The following is a 17,485-nucleotide window of genomic DNA, read 5'->3' as shown; positions in this document are numbered from 1 at the left end:
GATCCATCCATGTTGTCGCAAATGGCAGTATTTCATCTTTTCTTATGGCAGAGTAGTATTCCAATGTGTATATATACCACATCTTGTTCATCCAATCATCTATGGAAGGACACTTTGGTTGTTTCATGTCTTGGCCACCATAAATAATGCTGCAATGAAAATCAAAGTACATATATCTTTACAGATAAATGTTTTCGGAGTTTTGGGGGTAGATACCCAGGGGAATGTCTTCACCTTTCTCATCCAGCCCCGTAACCCCCCTCCCATCTGGAAACCCTGAGTTTATTCTCTATATCTATGAGTGTATTTCTGTTTTTAATTGTTCATTTATTTTGTTTTTTAGATTCCACATGTAAGTGAAATCACATGGTATTTGTCTTTCTCTGACATGTTTCACTTAGCATAATACCCTCTAGGTCCATCCATGTTGTTGCAAATCTGATGTTATGGCCGAGGAATATTCCATTGTATGTATGTACCACACCTTCTCCACCCAATCATCTATCAGTAAACACTTAGGATGCTTCTATGTCTTGACTGTTGCATATGAAATATCTTTCTTTGTAAAGTCTATTTTGTCTGATATAAGTATAGCTACCCCAGCTTTTTTTTTTTTCATTTCCATTTCCAAGAAATAGCTTTTTCCATTCCTTTACTTTCAGTCTGTGTGTGTCTTTTGATGTGAAGTGGGTCTCAATTAGGCAGCATATGTACGGGTCTTGTTTTCCTCTTTATTCAGCCACTGTGTCCTTTGATTGAAACATTTTATTTATTTACATTTAAAGTAATTATTGACAGGAATATAACTATTGCCATTTTTTTACCACAAAAAAAAAATCTATATTTTTATATTTGGGGGGAGAAAGTAGGAAAGAAAGCAGCGTCTATACTGGGTCCTACTAAGTGGCAACTTCTTGTTCCATAGGGTTATAAAAGTTGTTTGGAAATAAATCCAGGTGTAGTTGCTTTGTAAGTTGTGCTAGATAGAAGGGATGAAGTGAAGTATGAAGGCCCCTCACACCCTCTATCTTGCCTGGATATGTCCTGGAACCCTAGCGCTGAGAAAGTGCTGCTTTTCATTCCTGCTTCTTGGGATTGTTGATGGCCATGTAGCGACAGAGAATGACAAGCAGGAAGAGTGACACACCCAGCATGCTGGTGAAAATGGTGAGCTGCACGTCTGTGATAATTCTGATCACCTGGGCTCTGCTCTGATGCAGTCTTCACACTAGCTCAAGGTAGGAGAGCTGGACCAGAAGTTTGTCAGTTATTGCCATTTTATTATTCATGTTGTTTATCTTTTTTTCCTTCTTTCTCTTAAAGAAGTCCCTTTAACATTTCTTGTAATAGTGGGTTGGTGGTAATGAACTCCTTTAGGTTTTTCTCGTCTAAGAAACTATTTTGATTCTAAATGATAGCCTTGCTGGGTAGAGTAATATTGTTTGTATGTCTTTGCTTTTTTCCATCACTCTGAATATTTTGTGCCAATTCCTTCTGGCCTGCAAAGGTTCTGTTGAGAAATCAGTTGACAGTCTTATGGGAGCTCCCTTGTAGGTAACTAACTGCTTTTCTCTTGCTGCTTTTAAGATTCTCTTTCTCTTTAATCTTTGCCATTTTGATTATGATGTATCTTGGTGTGGGCCTTTTTGGATCCATCTTGTTTGGGAGTCTCTGAGCTTCCTGGACTTATACATCTATTTCTTTCACCAGATTATAGAAGTTTTTAGTCCTTATTTCAAGTAGGTTTTCAATACCTGCGCTCTCTCTCTCTCCTCCTTCTCATACCCCTGTGACATAAATGTTGTTACACTTGATGTTCCAAAGGTCTCTTAAACTATCCTCCTTTTCTTTCTTTTTTCCTTTTGCTGTTCCAATTGGGTGTTTTCTAATCCTTGTCTTCCAAATTGCTGATTCATTTCTCTGCTTCATCTAATCTGTAATGTATTCTTCATTTCAGCTACTGTACTCTTCATTTCTGATTGGTTATTTTTTATGGTTTCTATCTCTTTGTGTAAGTTCTCATTAAGTTCATCTATTCTTTTCTAAGTTTATTGAGCATCTTTATAATCAGTGTTTCTAACTCTGTACCTTGTAGATTGCTTGCCTCCATTTTGTTTAGTTCTTTTTCTGGAGTTTTGTGCTGTTATTTCATGTGGAACGTGTTTCTTTGTTTCTTCATTTCCTCAGGCTATCTCTCTGTGTTTGTTTCTATGTATTAGGTAGATCTGTTATGTCTCCTACTCTTGGCAGGATAACCTTATGTAGGAGATGTCCTGTGGGGCCCAGTGGTGCAGACTCCCTGGTCACCTAAGCCAGGTGTTCCAGGAGTGTTCCTTGTATGGGTTGTGTGTGCATTCCTATTGTAGTTGAGCCTTGGTTGCCACCGGTCCCTCAAATTTTTTAATTATCTTGTACAGTACCCCGAAAAAGTTCATTATGGTAGCAAACTGAGGCACCCTGGTCTTGAGTTTGGAAAATGTGGGTGACTTCTTTTAGAAAACTACTAAAACTCATTGATTTTCATGAATTATGATAACAATGAGTATCATCCAAATTCTACAAAAGACCTCCAATTACTAGCCCCATTTAGAGTTCATGTTGAGAACATTTACTATTTTTTAACTAGGATAGACAGCTTGCCTAACACAATGCTAAGCATAGTAAATACTGAATTTAAATATTTATTGAATTTAATTAGCAATAACTTTAGACTTGTGAATGTGTATCAACTGTTACCTTTTACTTTATTCCTCTGAAAATTAAATTTTACTTTATTCCTTTTCATCTATAACCCGAAATCTCACCAACTTAATAAACTGTCAACATGGATCATAATTTTCAGAAATCATCAATTATCAATATTATTAATTTACACAGATGCTATGTTACTGTTTTCTGTGGTTATGATCCTACATTAAGTTTAAACTTTATTCAAAAGATTGTGGAACTACCCAAGTGAAAAATATATTATTGAGCACCTAAGTGCCAAAATTTCTTCTGGCTAAAAGAAATTTAAACATAACAAAACTGCAGTTTTTACAGAACATAGTAAGGGAGATAAAAATTAAATACTACAGCAAATAAATTAATAGGATAACATCAGGTCAATGATATAAAGTTACAGTGAGAGCCCACTTTAGGTAACTTTATTTAAGAAAGCCTAACTGAGGAGGTGACATGCATTAACATCAAGAGGCAGCCATGTAAAGAGGTAGATGACAGCAATAAATGAAAAGCACCAAAATAGAAAAGGGCTTGGAATGAAAAAGAAGTTTTTGCAATAAAAAAGTCAGCATAGCTTGTGTGAAGAGAGAGAAAAAAAATGTAATGAATTAAGATTTGAGAGAAAATAAAGAACCAGATCACAGTGAGAATAGTAGCCAATCTTTAATAGATTGGATTTTACTCTGAATGTTACAGAAATCCAATAAAACATTTTAAGAAAAGCTGTGATCTAATTTGCAAAAGATTTCTTTGGCTGCTATATGCAGAATGAATTAGAGAACAAGAGGAGTAGAAACAAATATTTAGAAGTACTGCAATAGTTAAATTTAGAGATGATGATGGCTTAAACCAGGATGGTAATAGAAGAGATTAAATGGAAAAATTTGATATTAATTTGGAGGTAGAATTGACAGATTTGATAATGGATTAGATTGGAGGAGGGGAATGGTAGTGGTGGTGAAGAAAAGGAACCAAAAAAGAATGTTTCTAACATTTTGGAACTGAGTAAATAGGTAGATGGTTGTTACCTTTACTGAAATTAGGCAGAATGATGAATAAAGAGGAATAACCAGGGAGTTATTTGTGGAATAACCAGGGAGGAATGAATATGTAACTGTCATTCAATAACCTACTTATCAAACCAACTAAAAAAATGTAACTATTTGAAAATTATTTTATATTTTTATATTTTATAAAACCCATTCTTTGTTGTTTATAAGGATGATGTTAAATTACCTTTGACAATACAATAAAAAATGCCTCTCTTCTATGAGAATTAACAAATTCTTTCAATCTTACCAAAAGTTTATCCTTAATTCTGATATAGTTATTTCAGTCTGCAGTTATATAGCAGTTAGAGTAATTACTTGATTAATATGTGCCTTCCCCACTAGTCTACAAGGTCCAAGAGAGCAAGAATCATTTTAATCTTTGATCACCCAAGTAAGTGCTCAAAACTTTTACTGAATGAGTAAATGTGTGAATATTTAGAGACATAAAGTTGATAATGAGAAGATTTACAATAACACAATGAAGAGCTTAACATAAGGAATAAACTTTAAAAACTGAGCAAAAATTAAAACTTGTAATGTAAATTCATACATTTTATTGGAATTAGATAAATTAGTTCTCATCTTACCTGGATTTTAATTAAGCTCAGGGAAGAAATAAATATTATGAATTCTTCCAAGAATGCTATGTCTCTGATCCTGGAAACATTTATTCAACTTTATTTACTGAGCATTCAAGAAAACATGCAAGGTGTTCAAAATTAAATTAGTATATACTTTCAAGGAGCTTACAATTAACTGATGTATACATATTACTTAGTATATATGAATCAGTACTATTTAGTACAACTTAGCTAAAGTGCATCTCTTTTTACAGATCAAACACTATTTCTGATATTAATTTTTTACAACTATTTATGGCTATTTTTTATTAGAATAACATTCTATTTTATTTTTCATTTTTATTATTGTTATTAGTTTCAGGTGTACAAAACATCATAATTAGACATTTACACAACTCACAAAGTGATAACCACAACAAGTCTACTACCGCTCTGACATTGTACAGTACCATTGACTATATTCCCTATGCTGTACTTTACATCCCATGAATTTATATTTTTAATTATAGTTGACATTCAACATTATTTTACATTATTATAGTTTCAGGTGCACAGCACAGTGGTTAGGAATTTATATAATTTATGAAGTGATCTCCCCAATAAGTCTAGTGCCCATCTGACACCATACATAGTTTTTACAACATATTTTATATTCCTCATACTGTATTTCACATCCCCGAGACTATTTTGTGACTACCAATTTGTACTTCCTAGTCCCTTCACCTTTCTCACCCATCTCCCTAACCCTCCTCCCATCTAGCAACCATCAGTTTGTTCTCTGTATCTATGAGTCTATTTCCGTTTTGTTTGTTCATTTCTTGTTTACTTTAGATTCCACATATAAGTGAGAAAATATGGTATTTGTCTTTCGCAGTCTGATTGATTTCATTTAGCAGAATACCCTCTAGGTCCATCCATGTTGTTGTAACTGGTAAGATTTCATTCCTTTTTATCACCAAGTAATACTTCGTTGCATAAATGTACCACAATTTCTTCATCTAATACCCTATCGATGGGCATTTCGGTTGTTTCCATATCTTGACTATTGTGAATAATGCTGCAGTAAACATAGAGGTGCATATATTTTTTCGAATTAGTGTTTTAGATTTCTTTGGATAAATACCCAGAAGTGGAATTGCTGGGTCATAAGGTAGTTTGATTTTTAATTTTTTGAGGAACCTCCATACTGTTTTCCACAGAGGCTGCAGCAATTTGCAATCCCATCAACAGTACATGAGGGTTCCCTTTTCTCCACATCCTCACCAGCACTTGTTGTTTGTTGATTTATTGATGATTGCCATTCTGATAGGAGTGAGGTGGTATCTCATTGTGTTTTTTATTTGCAATTCTCTGATGATTAGTGACATTGAACACCTTTTCATATGTCTCTTGGCCATTTGTACGTCCTCTGGAGAAATGTCTATGCAGGTCCTCTGCATATTTTTTTAATTGTTTGGTTTTTTTGGTGGTAAGTTGTGAGTTTTTTATAAATTTTGGGTGTTAACTCCTTATTAGATGTATCATTGGCAAATATTTTCTCCCATTCAGTAGGATTGCTTTTTGTTTTGTTGGTTTCCTTTGCTGTGAAAAAACTTTTTAGTTTTTTGTAGTCCCATTTGTTTACCCTTTCCAGTAAACTTCCTCTCCCCCAGCCAATTACTTTCAGATTTGCATCACCATGAATTTGTATCACCAACTTGTTTTGGTTTTTAAGATGAGATTACAACTTTCTATACGCAAAACAGATATGTGTTCATATATTTTTAACAGCTAGATCAATAGTTTCTCATAGTTTGTGAGCAAGTAAGGATTTTCTCAACCCTTAATCTATCCTCATATTTTTGGACTGTTTTTTTTCTTTTTCCTGTTCTGATTGGATGCTTTCTGCTACCTTATCTTCCAAATTGCTGATTCCATCCTCTACTTCATCTAATCTACTATTGATACCCCCAAATATATTCTTTATTTCAGTTATTGTATTTTCATTTCTCTTAGCAATATGTATTTCTCTCGTGTTCACAGGGATTTCTGACTAACTTTTATGAAATATCTGACCTCATCAGAGGAAATATGCTATACAAGTGCAAACAGTAATAACATAAAAACATATTATCAAACAGCAGTCTAGCCATTCTCCAGCCAAATAATAATTAAAGGATTCCATAATTATCTCTGCAAGAGGACTGCCCAGCAAGTGCAATTAAATATAGAAAAACATAAAAAAGGATTAACTACTGGGTTGATTTGTTCATCACTGACAGTAAAAAATATATTAGATCTTCATCAGAACTCATTTTATAACACCATCATCTTCTAATTAGAACTTTCTGTGAATTTAATTAAGTTTTTGCCTTTTATGAATTTCAAAATACTTCTTCTTCTGTTATGCTTCTACTGACAGACACCATCCTGAGAGGCTGGAATGTTAATTATTCTACATTTTTCTGGAATGAAGCTAAAAAGAAAGTACTATAGTACATGTTTAAGAAGAGAGTATTTTAATTAATTTAACAGAGTAAATAGGCTTATTTGAGTTGTCTTCCAAAGAAGTGTTTACTTTGTGGCACTATTTGATAATTTATGCTTTCTAATTTTAAAAAGCTTTAGCAGTAGCTGTTTCTTGTATGTCTTTCAGTTGTAATAGTATCTGGCTTTATTTCATCTCTTTTGATCCTATAACTCAGAAGAAACTGATTTAGTGTTGATGATAATAACAGTAATCACTACGACCAGATTTATCATCATGACCAGATTTATCATCATGGCACATTATAAATGTCAAGGTAGAGTAATAATTCTGATCATAAGTTGTGAGAAGGACTTTATTGACCTATTCAGTACCATGTATGAATGGCGTAACCACCTTGTGAATGCGTCTATACCAAACATTAAAAACTGAAATATTTTCTTTTAAAAAACCTGAAGCAAAATTTTAGTTTAACTTGAAAAACTGGATTCAATATCCTATATTTACCAAAAAAAAAAAAAAAAGTAAAAATGAACGGGACAATTAAAACTATCTCTCCTTTCCACACTTAAAAACATTATTTATAAAGATATACTGCCAGAATATGAAGCACATTGTTTTCCAGTGAAAACAAGGATTGTGAGGGGAAAAGATTACCATTAAATACGCAACTAAATTAAGACCCAGGAAAGTAACAACATACACCTTTACCTTGACAGTTGTAATACAATATTTAAGCTTGCTGCCATGACAAAATAAAATAGATTAGGTGGCTTAAACAACAAAATTTGGTTTTCTCACAGTTCTGGAGACTGGAAGTTTGAGATCAGGGTATCAAAATAGTGGGTTCTGGTGCGAGCTCCCCTCCTGGCTTGTCTGGTCACCTTCCTGTTGTGTCCTCATATGGTGGCACCCTGATCTTGGACTTCCAACTTTAATACTGAAGAATGAATAGGTTAAACTAATCATCACATTACAAGTCCTTGTTGAAGGGATTATTTTAGGTATATCACCTAAGCCAGCCAATTCAATCATAGTAAATATATGATCTTTCATTGGAAATTCATGGATATGGAAGCTTTCAGTTAATATCAATAGCCTGGACCTGCTGTCACTTTCTCAACTTGAAAGAGGGCAGTGTTGAGAGAAGTATAAAATTAAGTAAATTAATCAATTATTTGATCACTCAAAACAAAAACAACACAGCTGGAACTTTTTTTTCTTTTATTATTTTTTTAAATAAAAGTGTATTGGGATGACAACTGTTAGTAAAGTTACATAGGTTTCAGGTGTACAATTATGTGATACATCATTTATATATCACATTGTGTGTTCACCACCCAGTCAGTTCTCCTTCTATCACCATGTATTTGATCCCTTTTACCCTCATCTACCACCTCCCTCTCCCTTTACCCTCTGGTAACCACTAAACTACTGTCTGTGTGTATGAGTTTTTGTTTCTTCATTTGTTTGTTATTCCTTTGCTGTTTTCAGTTTTATATCCCACATATCAGTAAAATCATATGGTTCTTGACTTTTTCTGTCTGACTTATTTTACTTAGCATAATAATCTCAAGATCCATCCATGTTGTCGCAAATGGCACTATTTCATTTTCTTATGGCAGAATAGTATTCCATATGAATATGGACAGATAATTTTCGAAGCCAAAAACACAAATGGAGAAAAGACAGTATCTTCAACAAATGGTGCTGGGAAAACTGGAAAGCCACGTGTACAAGAATGAAACTAGACTGCTATGTATCACCATGTACCAAAATTAACTCAAAATGGATCAAAAAGCTAAACATAAGACCTGAAACAATAAACTGCATAGCAGAAAACATAGGCACTAAACTTATGGACCTTGGGTTCAAAGAGCATTTTATGAATTTGACCTCAAAGGCAAGGGAAGTAAAAGTAAAAATAAATGAATGGGACTATACCAAACTAAAAAGCTTCTGCACAGCAAAAGAAACCATCAACAAAATAAATAGGCAACCAAACGAATGGGAGATTTTTGCAAACAGTGCCTCCAATTAGGGGCTAATACCCAAAATATATAAGGAACTCATACAACTCAACAACAAAAACACGATTCAATTAACAAATGGGCAGAGGACCTGAATAGACATTTCTCCAGAGAAGACATACAAATGGCCAATAGACATATGAAAAAATGCTCCACATCACTAATCATCAGAGAAATGCAAATAAAAACCACAATGAGATATCACTTCACACCAGTTAGAATGGCTGTCATCAACAAGACAAATAACAAGTGTTGGAGAGGTTGTGGAGAAAAGGGAACCCTCACACACTGCTGATGGGATGGAAATGTAAATTGATACAACCACTATGGAAAACAGTATGGAGGTACCTCAAAAAATTAAGGATAGTTACCAAATTACCCAGCAATCCCTCTTCTGGGTATCTACCCAAAAAACGTTAAAGGATTTATTCATAAAGATATATTTGTCCTCATGTTCACTGCAGGATTATTCACAGTGGCCAAAACATGGACAGTTGAGTTGTCTTTCAATTGATGATCGGGTAAAGAAGATGTGGTATATTATGATGTCTGACAATTAAGTCCGCAAACTCATCCTAGAAAAAGTGCTACATACCTCATTGCTGAATATCACTATGGTCACCTTCAAAGTACTCCCCTTGGGAAGCTATGCATCAATGCCAGCACCTAGTCCACCCTTCAAAGCAATTTTGGAGCTCTTTTTCTGTAATGGCCATCAGAGCTGTTATCGTATTACCCTCGATGTCTTGAATGTCATCAAAATGTCTTCCTTTCAATATTTCCTTTATTTTCAGGTAAAGAAAGAAGTCATCAGGGGCCAGATCACGTGAGTATAGGGGGGGGTGTTCCAATACAGTTAATTGTTTACTGGCTAAGAACTCCCTCACAGACAGTGCCGTGTGAGCAGGTGCATTGTCGTGATGCAAGAGCCATGAATTGTCAGCGAAAATTTCAGGTTGTCTAACTTTTTCACACAGCCATTTCAGCACTTCCAAATAGCAAACTTGATTAACTGTTTTTCCAGTTGGTACAAATTCATAATGAATAATCACTCTGATGTCAAAAATGGTTAGCAAAATTGTTGCAAAAAGTTCACAAACTTAATTGTGTCACGCCCATGTATATAGAGTGGAATACAACTCAGCCATAAGAAAAGATGAAATAGTGCCAATTGTGACAACATAGATGTATCTTGAGAATATCACACTAAGTAAAATAAGTCAGATGGAAAAAGTCAATAAACATGATTTCACGGGATATAAAAGCGAAAGCAACAAACGGACAAACAAGACAAACAAAAACTCATAGATGCAAACAGTATGGTGTTTACCAGTGGGGTGGGAAGTTAGGGGGGAGGTAGAAGAGGGCAAAGGGGGTCAAATATGTGGTACAGAAGGAAATTTTACCTTGGAGTTGTGAACACACAACACAATATGTAGATGATGTATTACATAATGGTACACTTGAAACCTACATAATTTTATTGACCAATGTCCAATAAATTTAATAAAATTTAAAAAGTAAATTTGAACATAATCCTTTCATTTTTTCTTCACTTGCCTAGTTATATTTTTACACAATTGCAAATGTAGTGTACATAAAACATAAACTATGCTTTTTATTTTTCTATCTATTTTGCCATGATATTATAATATTCAGTTATACACTTTAGTGGTTATGTAATGATCCATTGAGCAGATAAACAATTATTTAGACAGTAACCTATGTTTAGACATTGCCATATCTGATATTTTAGATTTTATAAATAAATGATAAATTAATATAACTTTCTGGATTATTTTCTTAGGAAAAAGGATCAAAAATGGAATTATTAAATTAAATCATAAAACATTTTTATAACTCTTAAATACAAATTTTCTTTCCAAAGTTACACAATTTACATGGCAACTAAATATCCAATGCATCGATTTTTACCACAATAGTGCAACTGTTACATTTTCTGAAACTCAAGGAAAATTTCTGAAAACATGTCCTATAACGGTTTACCTGTGATGCTTCTTACAAATGCAAATTTCTGGGTTACAGCCCTTTTAATAAATAAGAATTTCTCGGCTATGACCTACGAATATACAATTTAATAAATTATTAACATTTGTACAATAAAATTTGCCCAATAAAATTTAAGAACTACTCTATTATAGTATATATAGCACTTTCTCATATTATCTAAAAAACCCAAATTATGAAAATAATGATTATTAGCATCTATCAAGTGCTTTCTACTTGGCAGAATGTGTTTTAAGTGCTTTTATTTGCATTACCTCACTTAAACCTTACAATAATTCTATATGATAGATAAGATTATTATTCCAATTTTACAGAAGTGGAAACTGAGGCACAGTGGTTAAAGAGTCCTGGTTAAGAAAACATACTATTTCATTACAGGTGGACAAGCTGTGATCTGGGCTCTTACTTCTGTACTATACGTCCTCTCCTATGTAAATTATTTTTCCCAGGTAGTATTCCACCATAAATCATTCATTCTCTCAACAGATGCTCTAACTGAGGGCACGGGAGCAGATTTGATTAAGGTGGCTACAGAAAAAATAAATCAGTTTAAAATAAAGGGAGAAAATAAAATATTTAGGGTATAAAATAAAATAGCAGGAGCATAAAATACTTGTACATGTAGAAATAATACTTGTCAAGCATGTCAAAAAGAAATTTTATACATATAGTGCTATTTTTATGTTCATATATATATGAAAATGACATATCACGACCTGGCTAACCAGCAGCTTCTGAAATGTGATGATGCACAGACTAAGATTAGACCCACTTTAACACAGCTCATATAATATTTAAAGTGTTTTGAAAAAGAGATTTCTCCAATTCCAAACCCTGAACACATTACGCGATTTATAAACAAAGAGGAACAAATTATTAAATGATTGACAACTGGAATCTATGTGGCATGTATGTATTTTATTAGTAATTCTAGTATTTCAACTTAATATAGTTATCAACTAACTTTTGAAATATGAATAACTTAGAAACCAGGGTGACTTATGGGAGTAATCTCCAGGCTTTTCTGACCAATCCATTTCATGCACTGTCGGTTAATCGTCCTTATAATGACAACTCCAAACATGCTCTTCCTGCTCAAACATCTTCCTCCCTTTGTCATCCAAGTCTCTTCCTCCAACAAAGTTTCCTATTACTTTCCTTTATATACTCAATGCTATGGGCATTCATTATTCCCTAAACAGTTTCTTTTTTTTTTTTTAATAGCCACTACTGTGTTCCTATAATTCAGCTCATCTCTGTATAATGACAACTCAAATATTCTCTCCTTACTAAAGCCTCTGGTCAAAGGAGATACACTCTCCCTTTGGAATACTCTATGCTTCTCTTTGATACACATAAGTGAGAGGGCTAAGATTTGAAATTAGGTATTCTCACCTCATTAAGAAAATTACTAAATGTGAGGGGCTATCACCCAACACAGAAACAGGCTGAATCAGTGACAGATGAGGTTCCTTCCCGCAGAGTGCTTTCAATCTGGTAGGGAGTTCTAATCCTGTTCTTTAGTATTATTTTATTTTTTGTGCAGGTTGTTTTATTTTTTAAAGAATCATTGTCCATAAAAAATTGCTACTCTTTCATTAATCTAAATCTGTAGGAACACAATTCAGACCATAAGGCCATAACAAAAACTTTACCATTAAAACTTTACCATATATATTATCCTTCTGGACAAATTAGTTAAAAAATAAGCATATTAAAGTGATAGTCTCATGACTTGTTATAATATTGTATTCTGTTCTTTTTAGTATGTTTGAATCCATTTCATAAATTACTTTATATTTTCAATCCTGTGTATAAGGGATTATTAAGAGTTCTTCACATATTCAACTTCCATTAATTTAAAAGTTTAATATTCTATTAAAATCATTAGGAAGGCTGTCTCAATATAAAGTATTGGTGAAGGGACTTTCCTACTAAATTCCACTGAAAGAAAAACAAGTGACCAAGTAGTTTACCAGTAAGGACAGGTTCAAACTATAATATGAAAACTACCTATTTAGACCCACTTATTTATCGTTTTAAAATATAAAATGGTAACATTCTGGCTTTCTTCTGAATAATAAAGATCACGGAAATTCAAGAAAATCTGGCAATCTCTCAGATTCAGTTGAAGGGGTGCAGAATACGCCTCTGTGGCATAAAAATTATTTTGAGCTGAGAGCATTTGAGTCTCTGAAATCACTTGTCTGCCTAAAAAGAAAGGCTCCCAAAAGAGGCTCAAAAAAAACTCAACTGTCTAAATCCCCTCCTGGAGAGCAACTCGAATCTTCTCAGAGGAGGAGGCAGCTCACTGGACTTTCTCACATAACAATCACATCTGCCATTTATTCTCCTAAGGATCAGTTAATCTCCAGAAAGTCATTTGTTATCCCATAAATATCCTCCCTTTCTAAAAAGTCATTTGTTTCCCAACTGCTCTTCTACTCCCTGTTCCCCATTAACATGTATAAAACCCACAAATTGTATTTTTTTGTGAACCTGGGTACACACATATATAATTAAAGCTGTTTTTTCTCTTACTAATCTGTCCTTGTCAGTTTAATTCATAGGTCCCCAAGTATTAAATTAAGAGGGTACAAGAAAAGTTTTCCTCCCTGACACAGTAACTTACAGCTATAGATCTAAACCTCTTTATATTTTCTGATCCAGTTTTGTTACATACTAAAAGTATTAAACATGTAAAACATCTTTTAAAGAAAGTTATTTTCTCTTACAAATGAATGCCCAATAAAAGGTTTATATGACTGTCTCTTGAATGTGGCTCAATTTTTGCAAACTATAGGCAGGAGATAATATACTGACAGAATCTTCAGATATATACTAATTTAACATTACACTTACTGTATGCCCTCTCAAAATATTTCCAAAACTTTACAGGTTGAACACCATTACAGGCTTATCTCTTTTTTGTCTTTCTCTAATCTTACTACCCTCTATTGTTAGAAGGCAAGGAAGAAAGGTGTAAAGACAGGTAAGAAGGGTAAACTTAGTCTGTTGGCTTACTGTTTTCTACAGGAAACTATGAAGCTTTGAGATACCTCTAAACTAAAAAGGGCAAAATAGTTTAAGCCTTTTAAGAACTAATTTGTAAACCAACTTAAGTGCCCTATGATGTTACTGAGCACTTTTATAAACGAATCGGATCATCTGCACGTGGATGCATGTTTTCAAAATCAGTTGGAAATCTTTAATCAAAGGCTCAATGAATGAAGCACCAAAACTTCAGCTTTTGAAATTTTTAGTGAATTGCAATCACTGAAAACAAAGATTGCAAAGAGGAATATGTTGAAATTCATTCTTTCAAAAGCAAAGGAGGAATTAAATAAAGAATAAAAGCTCATACAGGATACAAGATTTAATTTTGAAATTGTATAGTTGTGCTTTATAATATCCTGACCTGTGAGCAAAGCCTTTTTGACAGAGTTCCCATTTTCAAGTGAAATTAATATATTTATATTTTATACAGAACTGAATAAAATAGAGAGGCCTACAATTTTGCAACACCTCACCAAGAATCATAGACATCAGTTAAAGAGTTTAATACACTAAAAATATTTGTCAAAGGAAGGAATTCTGATGGAGGAAAAAGAAGATACCATCTGTGAAAGTACTTAGGCTAAAATATTCAAACATTTTAATACTTTTCTGCAAAAGACTATAGGCAATTTATTTTAAAAATTTAAAAAGACTTTTAAAATTACACTTTTTAATAAAATATCAGTGACACAATATTATTGATTGATATGACTAAAAAACTGTTTAAAGCAAGTGAATATACACAAAAAATTATTATTCTGGGGCCGGCCCAGTGGCTCAGGCAGTTGGAGCTCCGTGCTCCTAACTCCGAACGTTGCCGGTTCGATTCCCCCATGGGCCAGTGGGCTCTCAACCACAAGTTTGCCGGTTCAACTCCTCAAGTCCCACAAGGGATGGCGGGTAGCGCCCCCTGCAACTAAGACTGAACACGGCACCTTGAGCTGAGCTGCCGCTGAGCTCCCAGATCGTTCAGTTGGTTGGAGCGCATCCTCTCAACCACAAGGTTGCCGATTCGACTCCCACAAGGGATGGTGGGCTGCGCCCCGTGCAACTAGCAACGGCAACTGGATCTGGAGCTGAGCTGCGCCCTCCACAACTAAGACTGAAAGGACAAATACTTGAAGCTAAACAGCACCCTCCACAACTAAGATTGGAAGGACAACAAGTTGACTTGGAAAAAAGTCCTGGAAGTACACACTGTTCCCCATTAAAGTCCTGTTCCCCTTCCACAATAAAATAAAATAAAATAAATTATTATTCTGCTTTTGTCACCTTTTATTGTGTTAAGATAACAAATATGCTTATTTATTTTTTAAGACATGGTGTTTTTTTTTTAAATAGTTTTCAGTAGACTGGTTTTATGGGTTCACCAATATAAATCCAATGTCTCTCTTTTTTTTAATGTCTCAATTCCATATTTTTTTATTAAAGTTTATTGGGGTGACAATGGTTAGTAAAGGTACATAGGTTTCAAGTACACAATTCTGTAATACATCATCTATATATCACATTGTGTGTTCACCACCCAGACTCAGTTCTCCTTCCATCACCACATATTTGATCCCGTTTACCCTCTCCTACCACCTCCCTCCCCCCTTACCCTCTGGTAACCACTAAACTATTCAATAATATTTCAAAACATATAATTAATTTTGTTTTAATATCCTTTATCTCTCTGACATGAAGTTGTTAGAAATCATAAATTATATGTTTAGACTACTGATAGCCTAACAGCAACTTTAACCCAGTTCACTAACCGATTTAACAGAGTCCAAAATTACACTACTGGAGATTATGGTAAACAGAGCAAAACTGGCTTAAGACTGAATAAAATGTTGCATTTTGAGAATCAACATTATGAACTTTTTAAGATGAACTACAGGACTGGGCGATGGAATTCATCCAATCAGAGCAAAAAAAAAAAAAGAATGAAAAAGAGTAAAAATAGCTTAAAGCATTTATGGCACACCATCAAGTGTACCATATTCGCATAATAGAAGGTGTAAAGAGGGAAAGGGGAAGAAAGCTTATTCAAAGAAATAATGGCCCAAAACTTCCCAACCTTGAGAAAGAAAAAAAAAAAAACACATACAAACCAGGAAGCCAAAGAGTTCCAAATATGATGATTCCAAAGAGACCTTCACCAAGACACATTATAATTAAATTGTCAAAAGTTAAAGACAAGGAGAAAATCTTAAAAACAGCAAGCAAAAAATAACCTGTTATATACAAAGGAACTTCATAAAACTATAAGCAGATTTTTAAGTAGAAACCCTGCAGGACAGAAGGGAGTGGCACAATATACTCAAAGGACTGAAAGAAAAAAACTGCTAATCAAGAATACTCTACGCAGCAAAGATTACATTCAGAATTGAAGGAGGAAGAGAGTTTTCCAGAAAAGCAAAAGCTGAAGGAGTTCATTGCCACTGGACTGGTCTTACAAAAAATGTTAAACACACTTCTTTAAGTTTACAGCCACTGTAGAAGACAGTATGGTGGTTCCCCAGAAACTTAATCATAGAATTACCATACGATACAACATTTTTACTTCTAAGTATATATTCAAAATAATTGAAAGCAAAGTCCCAAAGAGATATTTGTAAGCCAATGTCCATAGCAGCATTATTCAGTATAGCTAAAATGTGTAAGTAACCCAAGTGTCCATCAACAGACGAACTGATAAAAGTGTGGTATATGCATACAATGGAGTATTATTCAGCCCTAAAAAGAAAGAAAAGTTTGACACATTCTACAACATGGATGAACTTTGAAGACATTATGCTAAGTGAAATAAGCCAGTCACAAAAGAACAAATACCATATGATTCCATATGAGGTTTCTGGAGTAGTCAAATTCATAGAGACAGAAAGTAGAATACTCATTGCCAGGAGCAATTCCTGGAAATTGGAGAGGAGCACAGAACGGGAGTTACTGTTTAATGGGTACAGAATTTCATTTGGGGGAGATGAAAACATTCTGGAGATGGCAGTGGTGATAATTGCATGACACTATGAATGTACTTAATACCACAGAAATATACACTAAAAAATTAAGAATTTTATGTTATGTATATTTTACCACAATAAAAAATTGGGGGGTAGGGGAGAAGAGGGATCAGCCACTTCAGAAAACACTTTGGAACTTCCTTAAAATGCTAAACATGAAGTGACCACTCCACTCCTTTCTATATATCACAAAGAAAATAAAACATACTTCCATACAAAACTTTACAAGAATGTTCCAGGACACATTATTCATAACAAAAAGTCAGACAACACAAATGCCTGTTAACTGATGAATGGATAAACATTCATCAAATGGTCTATCCATACAATGGAATATTATTTGGCAATAAAAAGAAAATAAAGTACTGATATGCTTGTATGCTATAACATGGACGAATTTTGAAAATACTATGGTCAGTGAAAGTAGTCACAAAAGAACATAATTTTGAATGATTTTATTTATGCAAAATATCCAACATAGGCAAATATATAGAGACAATGAGTAGATGAATGGTTGCCTAGCAGAGGGAGATTGGGGGCA

General features: G+C 33.9%; 2 protein-coding genes across 34 annotated transcripts in view; both read right to left on the bottom strand.

The window, feature by feature from the left end:
* GPHN (gephyrin) overlaps nucleotides 1–17,485 on the bottom strand; it is a 431,232-nt gene that overhangs the window by 329,503 nt on the left and 84,244 nt on the right. The gene's annotated exons all lie outside the window — the stretch shown is intronic.
* Nucleotides 936–7,573, bottom strand: LOC109448205 (dolichyl-diphosphooligosaccharide--protein glycosyltransferase subunit 4-like). Its single transcript, XM_088796405.1, has 2 exons — nucleotides 7,536–7,573; nucleotides 936–1,206 (listed from the first exon to the last, which is right to left on the bottom strand). The coding sequence occupies exons 1-2, from the start codon at nucleotides 7,571–7,573 to the stop codon at nucleotides 1,077–1,079; spliced, it is 168 nt and encodes a 55-aa protein (XP_088652531.1). The 3' UTR covers nucleotides 936–1,076.

This window comes from Rhinolophus sinicus, chromosome 3, assembly GCF_057876585.1.
Source record: "Rhinolophus sinicus isolate RSI-liver-muscle chromosome 3, RSI-T2T, whole genome shotgun sequence".
In the NCBI taxonomy this organism is placed as follows: Eukaryota; Metazoa; Chordata; class Mammalia; order Chiroptera; family Rhinolophidae; genus Rhinolophus; species Rhinolophus sinicus.
The sequence above is the reverse complement of the archived record's forward strand: the minus strand, read 5'-3'. Positions and strand labels throughout refer to the sequence as shown.

Coding starts and splice junctions, on each gene's coding strand:
- LOC109448205 (XM_088796405.1), bottom strand. CDS start 7,573: ATGGCAGCAAGCTTAAATATTGTATTACAACTGTCAAG. Junction 1,207..7,535: donor ATTGTATTACAACTGTCAAG/GTAAAGGTGTAT, acceptor GCATCAGAGCAG/AGCCCAGGTGATCAGAATTA.